Below are 16,656 nucleotides of genomic sequence, written 5' to 3'. Positions count from 1 at the left end.
TAAGGCTATTGCTCAGAGATCTAAACAATGTTAAATTGCAATATTCTGCAAGATGGTCCAATCATATTGAAATTTTGTAACAACAATAACTGCAAATGTATGGAATGAATTGTTGCCTAAATTCTAATACCATAAATCTACAAAATGCCAATATTTGAAAGAAAACTGCTGAGATTTATTAATACAAATTTTTATTTCTTTGTTATTTTTATTTATAAAACACAATAAACTATACACTATTTTATGAACAAAAATTATTCTAGGGATACACCTGTTAAAACTGTAAAATATAAGTAGGTTTCTAACTCTCATAATAGTTTACATTTTGCAGATACAGGGTATCTGTTTATAAAACAAGTGGAGTTGAGCACTGACAGTATTTAATTTAAATATTAATACAAAAGAATACATTAATACAAAATAATTTGTCTAATAAAAAACATAATGTAAACAAAACATACATTTTTTATAACTATAAAACATGGAAACAAAAATTTAATGATAACAAAATTGTAGAAAGATGGTACAAATTCAATAATTTTGCAGGTGGAAGGATTCCAGATCCAATTCGTAATTGGAAAGAAACCGGATTTCCTCCTGAAATTGCAGAAATCATTGATAAAGTTGGCTACAAAGATCCAACACCTATTCAAAGACAAGCCATTCCGATTGGATTGCAGGTAAAGCATGTTTCTCTAATAGTTATATCTAAACTGTAACCCTTTAAATATTTTTGCGGTTATAATATAACATTTATGATTTTCATAACAATTTTTAGAAATAAATTTTCTAACGCTCAAAAAGTTATAGGAATTTATCAGTAATGGTATGAAGCGAATCAATTATGTTTCTTAGATGCTAATTTGTACGATAAATAAGTGTAAAATTAATGTAAAAAGAAGGTCTTGATCGTTTCTTTTATTGTTTGAGGTCTATAGAATCATCTATTCATAAAAAAATTCAAGTGATCAGCTTGTTGTAACCTATTTGCAGGCTTTTATCTTAAAAATTTTACTTTCTTACTTAATTTGAATCAAATAAAATTTAGAGTATGAATGCATTATAACATTATAAGTTCAGATGTTTGTTTTGAAAAATTAATTACATTATTGTTGTATAAAATATAGAAAAAGCTGTCATAATATTATGGTTATTCAAAATCTAAGATTTACAAATCAAGAGTTGTAAACATTGTTATTTTGAAGTGACACAAAGTTAGCTTGTAAAATTAAATAATAAATTAAAATATTTAGACATTTTTTAAAAATTGTAAAAATATTACTATGCTATTATTAACCAGGAAGTAACATAGTATTGTATGTTGTTCATGTAAACATTTTTTCAATGTTATTTCAACTAAACTGTGTTTTCATTACATTTCAATACCAAAAGACAATTGAAAAGCGTGATGGGATATCTATAAAACGCTATTGCTGTACTATAAAAATGCAAGAAATATAACTGCAGGAAATTATTAGCTATAAATATTTCTAAAATATTTTCTTTATCCCATTACAGAACCGAGATATTATTGGCGTGGCTGAGACTGGTTCGGGTAAGACCCTTGCCTTTTTGATTCCTCTGCTGATGTGGATTCAATCTCTCCCCAAGATTGATCGTATTGAAGATGTTGATCAAGTGAGTAATATCATTACTTGGTTATGTGTATAAATGTTGTACAAAGTAATCTCATGAAACAAATTGACTGATAAGTGAAGTAATTTAGTCAGTTAACAGTATTTTTATTTCAACCACCATGTTGTAAACTTGAATTTCAGAATGTCTTAAATTGATATAGTCTTGCTATATGGCTCAGTGCTTTTCTCCAATATGTGAAATGTATAAAACAGAAATAAGAATATTTGGATAATTTTTCAGATTATACAACTTGCATCTTTCAAGTAATTGTCAAAGTACAAACTAGTGTACTATTTTATTGTTGCATGAAGACAGTGTAGTGCCCAATGGGAAGCAGAACTTTTTAATGTTCGAGCACTGATTAGTTAGTGCCAAATCTGAGCATAAACCCTTTGTGGTTGTGGTAGGCCGCCATGAGAGATAAGTTTAGCCCATACTTATCTCTCACTCAGCTCAGGTAGACTTACTGGTGGTTTTCTCTAAGCTCGGTGGGCCACTGCTAGTAATCCAGCTCTGTTCTATGTCACCACTCGGTGCTTGCGTAACCATGTACGTCTCTTCGACTTGTATTTAATTGACAGTATTTGATCTTCAGCTCTCTAAAATAAATGAGGTTTCGATTAAATTCGTGAACAATTTACTAAGTTTTAGCTTCAAAGTTAAAATTGTATTGATTGGTTATTTAACCCTTTTACTGCCGGCCATTTTTTTATTGTACCATTCAAAATTGCCAAGGAGGAAAATCGCTGTCATGCATTCATTTACAAAAAATGCTGTATCTTTTTTATTTTTCATTAGATTTGCATGAATTTTTATTTTATTTACTCATATTTAAATGCTGTTTTTTTAAATAATAAAAAGACATTTTAATTTGAAACAAACTCATTATTTAATTTTAAAAATTTAATGATGTAAATAAAAAATAAATAAAAAAATAAAAATTGTGTTTGGCATCTGATAATTTATTTTAAAAATTATACTAAAATTATGAGCATGATATCATTATAAACTAGAGCAATTGCTTAGAACATATACCAAATTTGAAGGTGCTACCTTGAAACATAGCTGCACTATGAGGATTTTCCCAAAACTGGTAGGCCTCCTCTAGGCCTACCAGTGGAAGTTGAAGGTAAACTTATCTGTGCCACATCCCCCTCACTATCTAATAACTCCTCATTATCTGATGGTAAGATAAAGTCAGGATCGTCATCAGTGTCATCCACATCACTTTGATTGTCATCAATAGCCCTAACACTAATATCAGAATCGTTATCGGCATCAGAATCGTTATCGGCATCAGAATCGTTATCGGCATCAGAATCGTTATCGGCATCTGAATCTGACAAATTCTGAAGGAAATCGTCACTCAGTTCGTCTTGCACTTGTACACCACCATCGATTAGACTGTTAATTATTGTTCCCTCACTCACAGGAGAGTTAGATTTAACTCTTTTACTCATTTTATCCTTGATCAACAAAAGTAACACTTCAAAAAACTTTCGATAACATTGTAAACAACAGCAATGAACGAAGATTTCAGTAACCTAACCCGATCATCTGGTTTTGACAGCTGTCTAGGTAGTTCGTCAATTCTAGTCAAAGACGACGAAAATAGAAATCCAAAGTTCTTCAAATGGCTTTTTTCATTATCCTTTGCTCCTAAACAACCAAAATACCGAATATTTCGGCATTTGAACATAACAGTAGTCAGTAACAACTAAAAAAACAGACGTCTGACATATCGGACGTTGGCGTTTTCGGCAAAAAATGCTGACGTCCGATATGTCGGACGTCGGCAGTAAAAGAGTTAATATTTGCCCTTAAACGTACCAAGTAATATGAAATCCAAGTTATATATTGACCTATTTTAAAAGTATTTTATTTGCAGAGTAAAATACAATTGGTCTCAAGTAGCTCTCTAATATCAACAAGATATAAACTCGTTTCAATATTTTAGGTTAGGCTCCGCCAAATACATTAGTATTTAATTAATAGATTGATAAAATACACTGTAGCTGATAATGTCATAATACAGCCATTATGCGAAGTCAGAAGTAAAGCAATTTAAACAAAATAATAACTTAATTAATTATTTAGAATGAAATTTTGTGCTGTAAACAAAACGTTAATTTCATGGCTTTCATGAAAATACAAGTAAATAAATTAACAGACAGGTTAAACGAATGGTACAATCTAGTTACAAGATTAATTTATAAGGTAAATATTAGCTATTAAATTTAGGGTTAATTTCAAATAAATGAAAATATTTAAAAGGTAATCATTATAACAACAAAGACCATATAAACAGTTATGCAGCTAAAATTCATTTTGTCCTATTGTTAAAAATTCATCTAAGCTATAGAAGGAGTGCTTCCAAAGCCAACCATAAAAAAGTCCAGTGAAAGTTTTGTGAGGATAATTATTCACTAATGATTCTAAAGAGTAGTAGATTTTCAGGGATATCACTGTATGGCTATTCAAGATTTTACTGAGACGGTGAAAACCAATCACAGCATTATTCTTAGTTTGTGTATTATATAAATAAATTTCATTGTTAAAACTTTAGAAATTTTAGATTTTTAAAAATATAGGTCATTACATCATTATAACTATTAATAATGGTATGAGTTTCTAATAAAATAAAAAGTGATTTACAATATTCCAGTTGATGAGAATTAGTCATCACTCTAATAGCTTTTTTCTGGAGGATTAAAATGTCTTCAATTCTCACAGAGTTGTCCCAAAAAATGTAATCTGTATCAAAGAATTGCTTCAAAATAGGCAGTCCTTATGTAGTTTTTAAGAACAGCCCTTTTAAGAAGACCTAAAAGATAAATGACTGTAGAGAGCCCTTTACTTATATATTGTATGTGTTGGTTCCAATTTAATTGGGTATCTAGGTAAATTCCCAAAAATTGTATTGGTGACAAAACTATTGTCAAGAGAGGCCGGATAGTTTTTCAACAGAACTGTAGACACCCAGATTTTAATGTTTTCTGTCTTCTTGTGTTCTACCATAAATCAGTGTAGGCCGAATATTATTCATGCCCCCATTAACCACCAATTTGTCATCATGATTAAAGTCTTCAATAAAGGCCCTCAAATCACTGACAACTGAATCCAGTTTGACGCCTGGTCTGACAATAACACAAACATTTTCTGCCATCACTTCTTGCACTACGTTGCCAAGATCTCATCCATGACTATCTGCCATGATTAGGACTCTATGTCTTGGTTTCATTAGGAGATCATGATGATCATGCAACATGGTTTTCTTTACTTCAGCCTTTTTCTTCTAATTTTTTAAAGTTTTAGTAGTCTTCCGTTTATTCTTTCTTTCGGGCCTAGACAATTGTTTTACAGTTAAACCAAATTGCTGCTTCTCTTCCAACTCATCCAATATATGATATTGGTTTTCACTCAATTTTACATTAGACAAGGGGGGTTTTATATACTTCGAAGCCTGTTTAGTTTTTTTGGGAATAAGTAAATAGTTTTTTCTGCCTAAGTTGACTTTTCAACTCATTCAGATGTTGAATTATGTTATCCTTGGAAGCCAACTGTGCCTCAAGTTGTTTTACCTTACATGAAAGATTTTAGTAAATTATGATCATTATCAGCAGCTTTATTTCCAAGTTCTTTGATTACATGTGTGGAAATATTAAATTTGTTAAAATTTGATAACAATATGTTTGTTTAAAATGCATCTGGGACTGTGAATCATGCATTAATTTTCTTACTGCCGAAGATATGATAGTACCTGAAATTTATTCTCAGATTAGTAAAATTTGTGGAAAACCCATTATTGGCAATTTATTGGTAAGAGTATATATTTCAGTTGTTTTACCTTACATGAAAGATTTTTTAGTACTTAAGTTATGATCATTATCAGCAGCTTTATTTCCAAGTTATTTGATTACCTGTGTGGAAATATTAAATCTTTCAAAATTTGATAACAATATCAAAATAAATGTCCAAGCTATAATGTCAGACCATAAGCAAGTAAAGAAATACATAAACTTTTTATTCTACAGTCAATATGCATTAAATGCTGATTTTATTTTATGTGGTAAAAAATAATTTTTACAGCCACACAGAACAAAAAACCTTGCTATGTAAGAAATTGGATATAATTGTCTTACATCTTCTTTTAATATTATCTTTCCTAGGGACCATATGCCATTATTCTGGCTCCAACTCGAGAGCTGGCACAACAAATAGAAGAGGAAACAAACAAATTTGGTGGTCCTCTTGGCATCCGAACAGTAGTGGTGGTAGGAGGTCTGTCCAGGGAGGAGCAAGGGTTCCGACTACGACTTGGTTGTGAGGTAATGTTTCTAGACATTTCATTTTCCATATACTATGTTATAATTAGATTAACCATAGAAGTGGTTTGTAAAGTTTCTGTAGTATTTAGGATAGTATTTTAGGGCTAATGTTGGTATCATTTTAAATCATTCTTTAACTCTTAACCAATGTTCTAAATTTAATTTTTTTATATAGTTGTAGAATACATTGGAGCCAAAAAGTGACAATCTAACAATTATTCTAATTTTATTTGCAAATTTATTATTTTTCTAAACACTTTAAAACTAAAAAATATTTTACATATAAATACTGTTCTTTAAGTAACACTTTAAGTACTGTTCTATATATGTATAGCAAAAAATAAATATTTTGTTTAAAATATTATGCTGATTAAGATGATGTTTAAGATAATGATGTATTTATATAGTCTGTAATGAATTCTACAATAAAACGGTTTAAAAATATTGGTGTTGATAAATTTGTCTCGATTTGGTCATCAGTGTTTTCAGTGAATATTTACTGAAAAATAAACATACAGACTTGGTCCTACATTCGAGGGCTATCCAGAAAATAGATTACGTTTCGCTCTGTAGCAGCTAGGGGCAGGACTATCGTGGCCATTTTAATGTCAGGGCATTTCTCCCTTCTATGGCTATTCAGCCGTGCTAGTGAGAGGTTACTGTCACTCTTTCTTGTTTTAAAATTGCAGTTTAAAATTGTTAATGCAATTGAAAATCCCAAGAGTGAAGTGCGGGTCTGCAGGTAGAGTACGTCAGTGGTGCATTAGGTTTAAAAATTTCCCCCAGGGGCTCATAACTGTTATGAGTACGTGGACGGCGACCACGGGGTTACCCGAGCTGAGTATGTCATTACTTCTACTTACTTGTGGCATTCTCTTATTTTATTCTCTTATTCTTCTTATTCTTCTTATTTCTTATTCTGGCATACCTTGGCCACCCTCTTCTACTTCTGACACTGGACATTTCCAGTAGTCTGTTCCTCTTCTTCATTCCTACATCTTCCCGTCTTGTTCGACCGTTCCAGTACATGGCCCGCTGGGAGTGCTTAAGCCGGCGCTGGTAGCCCAATCTGGCGTCGGTAAGAGCTGATGTGAGCTAGTCTCTGCCGAGGCGTAAGTCATGTACTGGTTCAGAAGCCAGCCACTTCGATGTCCTTGGTCAGGAAGTGTTCAGTAGGCAGGGGTGTCGGAGCCCCTGCTGCCACGTTGCGAGTCCCCAAGTTTGTGCGCGTATACCCAGCTTGGTAAACGATAAAAACCGGGCCCCAGGGAACTGGGGTAGGTTGTCCCACAAGCTACGGTTTGAGAGACGCCCGAGGGCATGCCCGTTCCCGTCAATCGGCCCGCACTACTCAACACGATGCGCTGGTATACAACTTTATGGCTACATCAAACCCCCCCGCAGGGCAAACTAGAGTTGTAGAAAGAGACCTTTACGATCCGGACAGAAAGCGCGGTCACGCTAGCGATTCTGACGAAACGTCGACAGAAGTTGAAACCAAGCAACGGAAAACAGGAAGAACCTCACAGTGAAGAACTTGACAATGCATCCCCACACCATTATTCCTAATAATAAGCCCACAAGGAAGAAGGCAAGTCTTTGAGCAAGATCAGTCCCTTCATTATAAATAAGGCCCTTGTTCAACACAGCAGGACAACCAAAGTCAATCAGAAAGTTGAGAAACGGAACAATTTTGGGTGGAGGCTGCGAATTGCGGTCAAGCCAAGAAGCTCCTGCAAATGCAACGTTTCTTTGACCAGGTCGAGATCAATGTCAAACCACATCCTTCTCTAAACTCCTCTAAGGGAATTGTTTTAGCCGTGATCTCATCGATTGCAGTGAAGATGAGCTCAGAGAAGAGTTGCATTATTCGATGGTAACGGACGTGGTTAGGATATTTAGGACTGAGAACGGTCAAAAAGTTCCCACAGCTGGATTGATATTGACTTTTGCTATGCCTCAGCCCCCGTCTACTATAAAGGCCGGATACCTGTCCTTGGCAGTAAGACCTTATTTAAAAACCCTCAGAGGTGCTTTAGGTGCCAAAGGTTTGGGCATTCTAGCAAGGTGTGCACCAATTCAGAGACTTGCTCTCGTTGCGCCACAGAGGGCCATAACGAGGAAGGCTGTAAAAACGACATCCAGTGTGTTGTAAAACTGCAAAGGGAAACACCTATCATCTCTAGAGAATGCAAAGTATATTTAGAGGAAAAAGAAATTCTTAAGATAGTGACCCTCGATAAAACTTTCCTTCAACGAGGCTCGCAGGGAGTATAGGAGAAGGTTGCCCCTACTCCCAAAAAGGGAGTATCCTATTGAAGCCGCTGCTGCCCCGGTCCATCCTACCCAATGTTCATCTGCTCAGTTTTGGAGGGTATGCTCCGAACTCTAACGAGCAGGTTGCCACTCTTGTGCAACAGCTTGCTGCCGTTGGAGGAGGGCATTCTTTATCGTCGCCAACAATATCTACTCAAAAGGCCCATACAACCGGCTCAAAGCAGAATCAGCCCCAAACATATTCAGCAGTCGCATCACATTCCAAAGACAGATCGCAACAGAACATAAAAACCACAGTTATCCTTGGAAGAAAAAGACAGATTTCGTCCAAGCTCAAAGCGTCGATTCAGAAAAAAGTAGACAATAGGACGAAGGTGCCGGTAAGAAATTCACCTCATCTAAATCCTCCTCTACAGTCAATTCCTGACGAAGATATGATCGATGACCCTTTGCAGTTGCAGTCGGAGCTCCAGACAGTTCAGGGAACCTTCCGCCCAACTGCAAACCATAAAAAGAAAAATAATTACTTATAAATAAAAATACGATTGAATATAAAAAACAGAATCAATGTTGCTACAATGGAATATTAACGGTTTGAGAAGTCACCTAGAAGACCTAAAGATCCTTATAAACACGAAAAGGCCCAAAGTAATATGCTACAAGAAACCAAATTAGCTCCACACATACATTTTAATCAAAAGGACTACAACACTTTTCGTCGCGACTACTACCAAGCCATTGCTTGTGAGTTGAGGTGTTGCGATACTAACTGACCCCTCCTTAAATGCCAGAGAGATAAACCTCAATACCAATCTCCAAGCAATTGCAGTAACAGTATCACTCCCTATTACAGTAACTATATGCTCCCTGTATCTACCACCCACCCCTCTGGTTGTGGCTCGCGATGATCTGAGTGATCCTCATTGCTCAGCTTCCAGTTCCCTTTCTGATTGTTGGCGACTTCAACGCTCATCACCTTTCTTGGGGTTCCGGCCATTGCGGTCAGCGAGGTAACATGGTTGCCGGGTTGTGCGACGGATTACAACTTGTGACCCTCAACGATGGGTCGGCCACCTATATGTGCCCCCAGAACTGGCGCGTGGTCTGCTATTGACTTGTCGATCTGTAGTCCTGCCTTATCCACCAGAGTCCATTGGTCTGTCCTATCCGACCTGTCGGGAAGCGACCATGCCCCGATTGCTGTGGCTATTGAATCCCTTACCAGCCGTTGACCAAGACTCCGAGATGGATAATTAACAAAGCCAATTGGGATGAATTCAAAAAGAGCATAAGTTTCTCAAACCGAAAACATTCAAAACACTGATATAAACGCAGCAACATCGTTATTCACATCATCACTGGTTTTAGCGGCCGAAAAGAGCATTCCCAAAACTTCGGGGAAACCAAAGAGGCACAATGTGCCGTGGTGGTCCGATGAATGCTCAAAAGCCCTAAAAGACCGAAGAAAATGTTTAAAAATATTTAATAAATTTCCGACTGAGCCAAATCTTGAGCGGTTCAGGAGATCAAGAGCGAAGGCTCGACAAGTATTCAGACTGAGTCGGCGCCAATCTTGGCTAAACTTTACCGTGACCACATTACTCGAACTACTCCTGTGTCAGACGTTTGGAGAAAACTGCGCTCTGTGTGCAATAATCACTCCCCACCCCCCATCTTAGGTTTAAAACATGGAAATGATTTTGTTACCGAGCCCAAGGCGATCGCAAATAGGGTTTGCCTCCTACTTTGCGGGAATCTCCAAAACATCGTCCTACGACCCGCGAGTTTAAAAATTTCAAAGCCATACAAGAATCGCTCCCCCTTAATCTGAATTTACAACGACGACTCTCCTCTCAATCATCCTTTCACTCTCCACGAACTAAACTCTTCACTAAAGGCCACCTCCAACTCCGCTCCAGGTCCCGATAGCATACATATGCAATGCTGCGAAACCTACCAGCTGGTATTAAACATGATTTACTCCTTCTGTACAATAGAATATTTTATAGAAAAACAAATTCCCTGTGTCTTGGCGTCGATCACATGTTATCGCATTGCACAAAATGGGCGCCAGGATAGCACTTCTCCTTGGGAGCTATCGACCTATCTCACTAACGAGCAGTCTTTGCAAGACCCTCGAACGCATGGTCAATCGGGAGACTCGTCCTGGTTTTTGGAGAAAAATAATCTCCTATCTGCCCCACAGTGTGGCTTTCGTCAGGGGAGATCGTCTACTGACCATTTGATAACAATGGAAACGGCCATACTGAATGCTTTCATCCAAAGAAGGCAAATGACTGCCGTTTTCTTTGACTTAATGAAAGCATATGACACTGCTTGGAGAAGAGAGGTATCATAAATACACTGGTATCTTGGGGAATTGGAAACCACATGCTGGCGTTCATTAACGGTTTTATGATGGATAGATCTATTCAAGTGAGGCTAGGAAAAACTCTTTCTGACCTTTCATTCAAGAGAATGGAATTCCGCAAGGAAGCGTCCTGAGCTGTACTCTGTTCGCTATTGCCATCAATGATATCGCCTCTTGTGTCGCCCCTCCGGTACATTGTTCTCTCTTCGTTGACGACTTCGCCATCTTTGTTACTGCAAAAAGGCTTTCTACAACGGAGCGTGCTCTTCAGCTCACTATTAATCGCCTTGTTAAGTGGTGCGGTAGAACTGGTTTCACCTTTTTCTCTGCCAAAAACGAGGTGCATGGTGTTCTCTAGGTTTGCGCTCTGTCGATGAACCAACACTTTTTTTTAAAGGGTCAGAGAATAACGCCTTGTGAAGAAATTAAATTCTTAGGCCTAACCTTTCGATCGCCGCCTTACCTGGATTTCACACCTTAAAAATCTTAAGTCTAAATGCCTTAAGCGGCTAAACCTTATCAGAGCTCTGAGTGGGACGAATTGGGGGCAGACAGGACCTGCATGCTCAGGTTCTATAAAGCCTTTATACGCTCCTGCTTGGACTATGGATGTCAGGTTTATGGATCAGCAAGACCTAATGCACTCAAGATGCTAGACTCAATCCACAACTCTTCTCTAAGACTGGCCACGGGAGCATTGCGATCTAGCCCTGTGATTAGTATATATGCCGAAACAGGAGAGCCTCCGCTTAGTCATAGAAGAGTTCAACTTTCATTGAATTACGTCCACACACTCATGTCCAAACCTCAAAATCCCGCCTACGACTGGGTCCTAAAACAATTCACTACACGATCAGTTCATTACTAAAACCGAGGCACCCTGCACCAATTGGTGTAAGAGCTATATCATACAATTCTCAGATAGGTCTAACCGATTACGAGGTCAGGGGAGTTGCATCAGTGCGATGTCCCGCCTTGGTCCGTAACTCCACCAGAAATAATCTTGAGCCTCTCCACCTTTAAAAAACATACGACACCGGACACCATATATCATCAAGAAATTTCGTCAAATCTTACAACAACTCTCTCCGTGCGATGTGATATACACAGATGGATCAAAGGATGGTCCGAGGACAGGTTGCGCTTTTGTTACTGCGGGTAGACGATACGGTTTCCGACTCCCCAGCGACTCCTCTGTTTACACGGCTGAACTGACAGCTATACAGAAGACCCTGAACATTACGTGGTCTAGAACCTGGTAAGTTGGTAATCTGCAGTGACTCTCTTAGTAGTCTGCAAGCAGTTGGCGACATGTACTCTAAGAACATCTTGGTTCGAAGTATCTGGTCCTCACTACACAAGCTACAGTCGGAGGGGAGTGGTTGTTATTTTTGTCTGGGTTCCCGGACAGTAGGCATCCATGGCAACGAGCTGGCAGACAGAGGAGCAAAAGAAGCTTTGGAGCTCCAACCATTCACCTTACGGATGGTGGCATCAGACATCACTCCTGTGGTGAAAGCCAAGCTAAAAGCTATGTGGAGTTCCGAATGGCAGGCGGTCTACAACAACAAGCTAAGAATCATCAAAGACTGCACAAGACCTTGGGTACAGCTCATCGCCGGAGTCGGCGTGAGGAGGTGGTGTTGTGTCGCCTTCGTCTTGGCCACACACTGCTCTCTCACGGCTTCCTTATGAATCGAGGGGACCCACCGACTTGCGCCACATGCGACACTGTTATTACAGTGAAGCATGTGCTGGTCGACTGTCCTTGCTACTCAAGGTGCCGTCGAGCTATCAATCTGCCAGCTTCGTTAAGGGATGTGCTAGGTGATGACGAAACTGTTGTGAGGAGGCTCTTCGCCTTTTTAACAGCATCCTCCCTAGTAAGCAAGATTTAATTTTAATTATTTATTCCTCCATACTTTGATACCTACGTTGTTTTGTTCCCAGGTTTATGCTTGTTATTTAGTATTTAATAGATTTATTACTCTTGTTGCCTAGATCCTAAGCTATTAGAATCAGGATGGCCCACCTACAGCCATGCTCCACCATGTTCTTGTTTTGTTATAAAATTATTCAGTATCTATTTCCCCTATTATTTCGTTTTTAATTGTTGTCATAGTGGCCCATTTAACAGCCACTCTGACAATAACATTGATTGTTGAGTTTGTTGCATTGTTATTTAGTATATAGTATATACTTTGTTATTGCTTAGACTTAAACTATTTTATTTAATGTTCTCACGACCTTATACGTACTACCAACAAATGACAACGCCACAACATGAGCTGTTGTCTTGAATCTAGAGGCCATTGATAACCTCTTGTGTTTTATGGCCCTAATAAAAAAAAAAAAAAAAAAAAAAAAAAAAAAAAAAAAAAAAAAGGTTTTAAAAATTACCAAACTAATGTGCATGATGATTAACGAAGTGGACAACCCAGCATTGTGACCGATGAAATTGTCTCTAAACTCAATGAGAAGATTAAAGAAGACCGCTGGTTCACAGTAACAAAACTCGCTTAGTTTTCTTCAAATTTCAAGAATTTAGTTACACGAAATTGTTTTGCAGAAGTTAGGTTATAAATTTTGTGCAAGATGGATACTGTAAACCTCAACAGAAACCCATAAAAATCAGCTTATGGCTGTTTAATTAACATCTTTAGAGACTTACGAAAAAGATGGTAACTCGCGAATCCCATGGAAGGGTGTTGTGACTACCTGGTTGAAGTCTCAAGTGACAGAATTTTATAACACTGAAATTTAAAAACTAGTTCACTGCTATGATAAGTGCCTAAATAGGTGATTGTGTTGAAAAATTGTATTTTAGTGTCACTTTGAAATGTATATAATACAAATTTTTCCTCTACTTTGTTTTTTGTTTATATCAAAACGTAATCTACTTTCTGGATAGCCCTTGTAATTTGTTGAAAGTATGAGGCATGTTTTTAAATTAAGTACTGTTTTGATATAAACAAATCAACAAGTAAATTATTCAAACAAAACTTTATTTACCTGAAAGAGCATTCTTTCCTCTACTTCTTTACATAATTTACATTATTATTAAGGCACTTTTCGTATCTTGGGACCGCCTTTTGTATGTCGTCATCAAAGAAATTGGCGAAATTTTTCAGCTAAGGACGAAATTGTGAACCGTCTGTTCTCTTTCACTTTACAGTCCATTTTTTGAATGAGATCATCGGTAATGACTGAAGGTCGCCCACTTCGTTCCTCATCATGAATGTTTGTGCGGCCATCTTTGAAGGCCCTAACCCATTTCCGTACCATTCCTTCACTCATAATGTTTTCATCGTAAACTTTACCGATTTGATGATGAATGTCAATTGCTTTTTGTCGGCGGCATTTTAAAATCATGTAGACAAAAGAAGACTCGATCAAACGGCGTCGTAATGGCGTCTGTGGCTTCCCAACTAATGTAGCTACACTACGTGCATGCGCTGAACGGCAACTGCAGTGCTGCGGCGGCGTAATTTAAAAACGGTACTTACTTTAAAAACATGCCTCGTATTTCACTTCAATAGATTGGCAGTGAAGCAGGTCATCTATTTTTAGTTGTTCACGCTTTTTTTTTGTTTGAACGACAGTTTTTCAGCTGTTTGGTTGTTATGCATGCTCTTTTCTTAGATTTTCAGCTAACATTTATAATCTCATTTCACATAGTGTTTATGTTTATATCTTTAATAAGTAATTGATAATTTAAATAATAGTGATGATGTTATAAGATTTAAACTTGATGGATGTTTCAGATTGTAATAGCAACTCCGGGTCGTCTGATTGATGTGTTAGAGAACCGTTATTTGGTACTCAACCAGTGTACATATATAGTACTTGATGAAGCTGATCGCATGATAGACATGGGTTTTGAACCTGGTAAGTAATCAATGTTCACATGATTGTATTGCTTTATTTATGATGTTTGGTTATTTAATATCTCAGCAATTAATTAAATTACAGATAGGCTGTTAAGTAACAGTCTAACCATAAAGAAGTACATCCACAATGGATGAGAGTTCTGAGTCAGATTCTGATTGGTATTGGCAAACGCAAGTAGTGGCTACAATGAATGTATGTTTATGAAAGAACTCTAGGTTACCAAGTGCAGAGGTAGTAGTGAAGTCAGAAGTCAGAATTTCATTACTTACAATCACGTATCTTTACTTAAAGACCAAGCTTAGACGTCAAGATGGTCTGTCTCTCCAGGAGTAAGATTCTTCCACTTTTGTTATTAACTTCTACAGGAACCAGTTTTCATTGTTGTCTTAATTTTCTTATAACATAAATGGTTGGACATGATTTCTTATGTTAGTGCATTAATCATTTTCATTCCATTATAAAATATTTTTTTTCAAAGGCAGCTATTCTGTGAGGTATCAGAGAGTTTTGTATGTGTCTAATTTAGATACTATGAAGAACGTGATTCTTGACAGACTTAGTTTTAATAAACAGTTTGATATTGTGTCCAGTATACAAATAGAGGTGAAATCTTTGCAGCTGTATTTTATTGCCTTTTTTGTATTGTCAGGATTTTTAGTAGGTTGCCTTAAAAACAGCCTCCCCATGCTGCTATTCCATAGTAAAGGTGACCTTTAAATACAGCATATTATGCTATCTTTTTTCACTCAGGAGTGCCCTGAGTGAAATAAAATGGAGTTATGCCCTTGATGTGCTTGATGTGCCCTTATCAAAGTAAATAATGAGCTTAATTATTATCATAGTTTCTCAAAATGATTGTTCCATGACATTTTGTCTGTGAATTTATTACTTAACATGAAATAAAATGGTTACCATTAGAAGAGAAAGCAGCTGAAAGTTATAACGGTGCAGTATAATGGCCACATGAAGGGGGTCACTGCATGGACCGATTGATGGCTTACTACCCTTGTGAGCACAAAACCCTCAGATGGCATAAAAATATTGTTGTCCACTTACAAATAGTTATAATAATAGTGTTTTGATTTTTTATTTATATTGTCTGTGAACTAACTCAACTGCCTCAATGAAGATAGCCTCCTACGCACGAACTATGTTATTTACATACTAGGAATGATGTCACTGATTTTTGCCAACATTGGTGACAGGACATATCCTGATGAAGTTTTAGCAACAGTGACATAACTTTTTGAGTAATCAATAACAATGGGTCGGCAATTTATGTATTCAATGTTAAGCATTTTCAGTATTCAATGTGTTAAACATTGTTTACTTTAATAAAAAATAAACTTTTAAATTAGTTTTTGTAAAATGTTACAAGCTATAATTTTGAAGTACTTGTTCGTTTATTTTATTATTTGAGTTCAAATACAATGTGTAGCATGTTTTCAGAAAAAAAACTATTTTTATATTAATGCAAAAAATACAGAATTCTAACTTAGAAAATGAACATCACAAAATCTGTCTAAGTAAACTAATGGGAACTAAGCTGACCAGCCAGTGCTGACTCATGATTAAAATATGATGTGATTAAAATATAATACATAATATATTTTCTGTATAGAATATTTTTTTTATAAATGTGTTTTTAAAATAAATAAAAACATTGGTAACTAAACGTTGGTACTAAGAGAAATAAACAATAACGTTGAGAATGATAAAGAAATTATATTATCTATCCATAGCCTAAACGTATTGGTCTTGGGGGACCAATGTAATTATTTGGTGGTGTTGCTTTGTAGTTTTATTCTTAATGTTGTTTGTTTGTCATATAATCTATTAGTACTGTATTAATTTTAAAATGTTATTAATTTCAGATGTTCAAAAGATCCTAGATTTTATGCCTGTAACAAACTTAAAACCAGATAATGAAGATGCTGAAGATGAAGCAAAACTTCTTGCAAATTATAATTCAAAGAAGAAGTACAGACAGGTGGGTTATCTGTATATTTTTACATTTCATCCATTTATAGTATACAATATTATACATGTTCATATCAGCTTATTTCTTTGTATTACGTCTGTAAACTTAATTAATTTGCCAATGATGACAATTTTTGACAATGCTTCAAACCATTTTAGTGTTTTGTCATT

The 16,656-nt window shown here is 36.4% G+C and overlaps 1 protein-coding gene across 1 annotated transcript in view; it reads left to right on the top strand.

Moving 5' to 3' along the window:
* The window catches only part of LOC124372504 (probable ATP-dependent RNA helicase DDX23), a gene marked incomplete at its 3' end in the record, with an annotated part of 34,142 nt that extends 17,647 nt beyond the window's left edge, over positions 1 to 16,495 (top strand). Inside the window, 5 exon segments of the mRNA XM_046830904.1 lie at positions 547 to 680; positions 1,519 to 1,638; positions 5,808 to 5,966; positions 14,379 to 14,502; positions 16,380 to 16,495. Of these exon segments, the coding sequence (XP_046686860.1) occupies positions 547 to 680; positions 1,519 to 1,638; positions 5,808 to 5,966; positions 14,379 to 14,502; positions 16,380 to 16,495 (653 nt within the window).
* Between the last annotated feature and the right edge of the window lie 161 nt (positions 16,496 to 16,656).

Source organism: Homalodisca vitripennis, unplaced genomic scaffold, assembly GCF_021130785.1.
Source record: "Homalodisca vitripennis isolate AUS2020 unplaced genomic scaffold, UT_GWSS_2.1 ScUCBcl_3331;HRSCAF=8805, whole genome shotgun sequence".
Classification (NCBI taxonomy): Eukaryota; Metazoa; Arthropoda; class Insecta; order Hemiptera; family Cicadellidae; genus Homalodisca; species Homalodisca vitripennis.
This window is presented reverse-complemented; position numbering and strand designations above follow the sequence as displayed.